The sequence below is a fragment of the Tupaia chinensis genome, unplaced genomic scaffold (genome assembly GCF_000334495.1).
Source record: "Tupaia chinensis unplaced genomic scaffold, TupChi_1.0 Scaffold150006_1, whole genome shotgun sequence".
In the NCBI taxonomy this organism is placed as follows: domain Eukaryota; kingdom Metazoa; phylum Chordata; class Mammalia; order Scandentia; family Tupaiidae; genus Tupaia; species Tupaia belangeri.
The window spans coordinates 4620253-4626825 of NW_006209847.1; the positions used below are offsets into that span (position 1 = coordinate 4620253).

The window sequence follows — 6573 nt, forward strand, 5'->3', positions numbered from 1 at the left end:
TGTCAGGGATGGAGGTGTCTGCTTGCTCCACCAGCCCTACTCTGCTGATTGGACAGTGAACATTTTTGGCAGCTAGATCTAAACTGGGTACAAAGCTTTCCCTTTAGATCAGAAAGCTTTGGGATGAATCCTTGCCAGTTGGGAGGGGCGTCCTGCAGTGCCACCAGAAGTGGCAGCCTGGTTGGACAGGAGGGGAGGTTTTTCTCTTCTCATTTCCAAAGATACATGATTTTATGGAGAGATGTCCTAGAACATCAAGCCTTTCCTGAGGTACCAAGAGGACAGGGATCCACTTTGATATAGTCACCTGCCATTCTGGCCACCCCCACTGACCTTGAGTTTTCTGGTGGAGAGGTGGGGATGTCGCCGACAGCAGCAGCCTTGCCTTAATTTATATCCAGTCTCCCACCCAGAGAAGGTGGAGTGGTGGGCTGGGAGTCCTTCAGGATTAAAGGGACCTGATTGAGTGCTGGTGTGCAGCTGGGTGTGTGTTCTGTTTGTCTCAGTCAGTAACCTGCTGTTTACTTTGTGTTAGCAGTGTGGGAACTTTGGCAGCTCCCCTGTGACCTGCTTGATCTGTCATTGCATCACCTCCAGGGAGCGCTGTTGGATGACAACTGGATCAGGCCCTCCCTCAGTGACTGGAAAATGCCTGCTCAGTCCATGAGGCTGGTTGACTCTGTTCTTAGTAGGGTTTTTAGGGGGTCATGCCCAATGAAGGCTTAAGAGAGAGGGCCCTTGATCTTGCATCTCACACAGTGGTTCATACTACCTCACCCACTCAGGCGAGTTCTGGGAGTCTGGCCTCTGCCCTGCCCCTGCCCCTGCTCCTGGTGGGACTCGGCAGCACTCTGGGCTGTTTCATAAGCAAGTGGTTTTAATGAACTCACAAAGCCTTTTTGGATGTTAGTATTTATTTATTTTTTGTTTTTGTATACATATTACCCAGCATCTCTTTTGGATAAGAGACATCAAGAAAATGAGTTTCTCCCCCAGTAAGTAGCCATATTCCAGTGGCCAGCTTTGGCTAGAGATTTGGGCAACAGGAGAATAACTAAGGGAGAATGTGTCAAGCCTTTTAAACAAGCAGATTGTTTTCTTCCTCTTTAGGTAGTATAGCAGAATAAATCCAAGGAATGGGTAAAAGCTCTAGAAAGCTGGGGCCAGTAAATTCCCAGGCCTTTTGTCTCCCTTTTATCCTGTATGAAGTAGATCGGGGACTGAGATGAGGGGATGAAACTACATGGAGGACCTTTTTTGCACAGTGTCTGGTCCTTCCTAAACTCGGGAAGCCACCTGTCTTTGTCTTTTTTGAGACATACAGACAAACCAAAGCTCCACCCCTGTTCGACCTGCTGTCTTTCTCTCAGCCCTGAGTTGATAAAGCCTCTGAGCTGGAGTGTGTAGCTCTCTGGTAGGATGACCATTAGGTGAGGGGACTTACACTGACCCTTTCACGGTCTATACCTTACTTGTTCCCTGGGGACATTCTCATCAGGAGGCAGTGCTGAGCCTTTTCCTTACTGCCTGGCTTCTCCCCATCTTACTCAAAATGACCATTAGAAATTAAAGACAGAAATGCATAACAGACTACATTCAAGCATCTACTAAGCTGCTCAAGGTTAACTGATCCCTCCCAGACTGTTGGTGAGGACTGGTTTTTGAATGGCTGGTTTGAGGAAATGGTACTTATTGGAACCTAACCAGGTAGCCAAGAGTGGATAAATATGTTGGAGAAACCCTTTTCTTTAACCGTGGGCATCATGGATGCTGGGTGATCTGTATACTTAACCTGAAACTGTGAAGTTTTCCCTTTTACCAGTAAACCAAAAAGCAGATTCTTGAAATTGTTCTTGAAACACTAAAAAATTGCATCCTTGATCTCCCTAAGGTGAGCAGTTGATCAGGGTGGCCCAGTTGGTTGCGGGGTTGATAGCTCATAAGGTACATTGACTAAACCCTGGTCTTTGCGTGTCCTCCATGGTCACACCTGCCTGTAGCTCACCCTGCTCTGAATCGTTTTACTTGAAACACTATATTGTGGCAAAGGGCATTCTAGGATACTGGAGGAAGGTATTGAATTTATTTTGCATTTACAAGTTTTTCAACATTCTTAATTTGATCTTGTTGCCCCCTCTGTCCTGGAGCCCAGGTTAGCACATCTGCCACGTTGCTCTGAAGTTCTATTTGAGCCTTGAATATCCTCTCTTCTCTGTTTTTCTTGTTCTGTACTCAGGACCAGATACCTAATTTATGGGACCCCCTTGTCCACAGATTAGTAAGAATTTTAAGATGGCAATTGCAGAGCATTAAACCAAACATGGGGCTATTCTCAACTTGTTTCCAAAGAGAAAACCATAATGCTTGTGTGGCACACTGGGCTGAACCATAGAGACTGCTGGGGGCCTGAGGTGGGAATCAATATCCCAGCATCCCAGTGACCCACTGATGGCTCGCTGGTGCCACAGATGCAGGGAAGCTCTGCTGAACGCTCGTGTTGGGTCCAGGACTTTAAAACACCATAGTATCCCTGTAGTTCATGGTTAGCTGAGAGGAAGGGGAGTATGTGGGGGGTTCAGACCCAGGTGATCCCTAAGAACGGAAAATGGTAGTTCTCTTTGATTTCCTTCTATTCTGATCTGTCAGTACCCAACCCATGGGTACTGGAACAAATACCTTTGTTCCAGTCAGGTTTTTGCTACTGATGAATTTTCTTCTTCTGGCCTCCTGCTGTGCTCTAGATCCCAGGCTAATCAATTTGAAAAGTGAATTTAAATCCCTTTAGACATAGACACTGAATTTGTTCATATGGGAGTGGGCAGTGTGCAGTGGTGTATGCCTTTCTAGGAGCTCCCACGTGTCCTTCTCCCTAAATCTACACTGAATAAGTCAGAAAGCAGGGTGCAGTGTTCTAATGTGATTACACATCATAAACTTAACATCAGAATGAAAATGAAGCTATTTTGATTTTGATGTTTCTTTAACACCCTTTTCATGTCCAGTCCACCCCCTCCAACTTCTAATAGCTAAAGTCTCTTATGAAACAGAAGAGTTGTTATGTCTAACTCCCTCCATTAAATTAATAAGTACTGACCTCCTAATATTTAAGTGTTTACTATCTATTGCTGTAAAATTTTGTATATTTTGTAAACTTTTTTCCCAAATAGTAGATGTCTAAAATCGTTGTACATCTGATTCTTTTATATTCCATTGTTCAGCACAAAGTGTGGTTTTTATTTAGAATAAAAAAAGGAAATTTAAAATGGGAGCTCTTTTCTTATGTACTGTGAATGTGCTCACACCTCGTGTTCAGAGTATCTGGGCTCATCAGACCTTTTCACAGCACGTTTCTGCTCAGCAGATGCCTGAATTCTTTGAGGTAGCATGTCTTCCTTTCCCGTGACTGGAATTTCTCAGGATTAATGTGATGACCTGTTTTTGGTGGGAAATTAATTCAGACTCACCTTTTCAGGTGGGGCTATCCCCAAGGGGACCTCGTGTCGGCCTAGAGAAAGCAACAGGACTTTGCTGATGTCTAGCTGGGCAGAATTACTACGTGAGGAGATGTGACCACAGGTTGTCTTGCCAGCACTGTTTAATTCATTGTTTCACAGTATGTCTTTGGAGAGAGGCAGCTGGAAAGTCAGAAGAGACGATTCCACAGACTTGGCACAATTTCATTCCACAGACTTGGCACAAGTTCATGAGGGTGATACAAACTTGTTTGGACAGAGGACACAGACCTCTGAAATTTAGGGAGTGATGTGGGCAGTTTGGTCTCAGAGTACATGACAAAGCTCTGGGCTCTGGGTTCCCCCTTGCTGAGAAGAGATAGTTGCAGTTGGCACCAGGAAGAAGTCCCACTCTTCTCTTTTATGCCTAGAATGGCTCTAATGAAGGCAGTCATACTGCCAGGGGAGTAAGTGGCCTTGAGAACATGGCCTCTGAAACCTGAATGCGACAGATAGGAAAAAATTTTTTTTCAGGAATCTTCCATAGCCCACATTGGAGGGGGCAGTGATATAGGCATCAGATCTTGGCTTGGCTTTTATGTGGGGCCATTACGGGGGAAAGAAAGGCTTTGGGGAGAACCAGCAGTTGGTGTAATGGCTATGTCACTGGACTCCCATGTAGTCGACCGTGGTTTGAGTCCCGAACCCGGTGTCTTAAACTCATGCCGGGCGTGTGTGCGTGTGTGCTCAAGATCCCGAGAGGAGAATAGAGGAGAAGGGATTGTGGCAGTGTGGCCATTCCCCCTGGTGGGTGAGTTCTCACTTTCTGTCTCTGTCTGTCTGGCAAGCGCACACACTATAGCAAAAACCTCTCCCCCCCCCCCCAAAAAAAAAAAAAAGGCTTTTGGAAGCTGTTTCTACATTGTTAGGTTAAGCCCTCACTACAGCCTAAGCTGTAATCCAGACTTCTGGTTTGAAAAGCTTAACTCTGGTGCCACTGAGCAGTTGTTTGTAGCTTAGGGCTCTTAGAGGTTTGGGACAGTGAGCAGGGAGATGATAGACACAGGGTTCCCTCAGATTCCTGACAGCCAAGTGCACATACAGCTGGGGCACACGCATTATGCATCTGGCAAATACATGTTCAGGTCTCTAAATGCATAGGCGACTCCAGCTGAGCAGTTATCCCAAGCTAAGCATTCCAGACACACTGGGCACTTGTGCAGCACAGAGGAGACAGTACAAGGGTAATCGCCCCCACAGTCCTCACTTCCCAAATGCAGCATTAAGAGGCCAAGGACATGGAAGAGGAAAGCAAAAACTAGGACCTGTTTTACGGCTTTTATTTCAGGGTTCTTCAGAGGCATGGTCCCATTTCCTACAGTAATAAATGAGTCTTTTTCTCGAAAACCTGCTTGTTAATAAGAGGACTTCTATTCCATCCATGGGACAGTGCTCCTGAATGTAAGTTGCTGGACAGGAAAATTATGAAAAGATTAGGCTGGGGGAAGCTGACTTATCACAGGGTCAGTGCTCTGTCCTGTGACAGATTGGGAAATTTTCACCTCGGTCTTCCCCATCCCTGGTCTGAGCATGGGACAAAGGATATGGGATGGGGCATCTGTCAGCACCTGCTGCTGGCTGTCCCAAGGTCTGCTCCCAGAACACATTCTCCTGATACATTTTCCTATGATCTGGAGACGAAAGGAAAGATGGGGTTTGGGGGCAGGATTTCTGATAGCTCTGTGTTTCTAAAGAAGTTGGGAAGTGTTCTAGAGCCCAAGCTGAGAAGAGGTCAGCCGTGACTGGGAGAACTCCTCAGCTTTGCAGGCAGGGAGTGCAGGATGGACAAGTGGGAGGGGAGGGAATCTATGGCAAGGAAATGGAGCTGTGTTTCCTGGATGGCCATGGGTGGAGAGACCATCCTGCCGACCCAGCTGCAGGGTGCCTGCCTCAGACCTCAGCTTCGCCCCACCCGTTGTCCCCTCCCCCACTTATCACAGCACTGAGGATGCACAGCCAGGGAACGTCCTGCTGTGGCCTCCGGTTCCTTGGCCTCTGGCCTCTTGTCCTCACAACCTGCATATGAGCTGGAAGGTCAACAAGCACACAAACACAAAAGGCAAGTTTTGCGAGGTTCCTGTGGGACTGACTTTCCAGCTGGGGTGATTTATGAAGTGCATGTGCCCAGTTTCCTCTGCTGAGCATCTCTTTGGCCACTCCCTAATCCCTGCTGGCATAGATTTTTCAGAGATCCAGAGTCATGGCTGTCTCTATTATTTATTTGACCTTTTTTTTCTTCTTCTTCTTGGTGGCTCCTTTACATACAAGGACTGAGACAAATAGTACAACACCAAAGACCTGTTCTTCATCCCTCCCCACCCCTTCTCTCTCATCCCACCTTCAACTAAGTGTGTGTGTGTGTGTATACACACACACACACATACACACACACACACACACATATATACACATGTTTTTTAAAAAATTATCAACAGTATATTTTAAGATACACTCAGTACTGACCACGAGTGCTCTGACACTCTCCTCCACAGCACCCCAAGTCCCTGACTTACACCGTTAGCCTTTTCCTTCACTACCAGAGGTGTGGGATCTATCTCAGCTGGATACAAGAGACTGAGGAGTGGAGGTGGGTGAGGTATTTGGAGGCAAAGAAGGTGCCTGCAAGTTCAGGCTCTGGTGTGGGTGGGGGCCTGCTGCGGAAGGCTGGCTGCCCTCCTTGGTGATGACAATGGAGTGCTGGGTGGAGGAGGAGGACGACCTTCCAGTGCCTGCCCTAGCGTGGTCTTTGGGAAGGTAATGGACCACCGCGCTCAGCAGCCGGCTCTGGAAACCCGGGCTGAGAAAGTTGTACAGGAGGGGGTTGACGACGCAGTGCAGCATGGAGAAGCAGTCGATGACGTCGTAGAAGAAGTAGAGCAGGTGGACCAGGTAGCAGTGCAGGGAGATGTGGGTCCCGTGCAGCGTGAGCAGCAGCAGGATCACGTGGTAGGGCAGCCAGCAGATAAGAAAGACAGCCACGTAGACGCACACCAGCAGGCAGTGGCGCCGGCCATCGGGCAGGCGGAGCCGCCGAAGCCGGCAGGCTGTCAGCCAGGTGAAG

The 6573-nt window shown here is 47.7% G+C and overlaps 1 protein-coding gene across 1 annotated transcript in view; it reads right to left on the reverse strand.

The window, feature by feature from the left end:
• Positions 1-4782: 4782 nt before the first annotated feature.
• The window catches only part of ACKR5 (atypical chemokine receptor 5), a 4113-nt gene continuing 2322 nt past the window's right edge, over positions 4783-6573 (reverse strand). The window contains 1 exon segment of the mRNA XM_006171912.3: positions 4783-6573. This exon segment is cut by the window's right edge and continues 11 nt beyond it. Coding sequence (XP_006171974.1) covers positions 6069-6573 — 505 coding nt within the window. The 3' untranslated portion in view covers positions 4783-6068.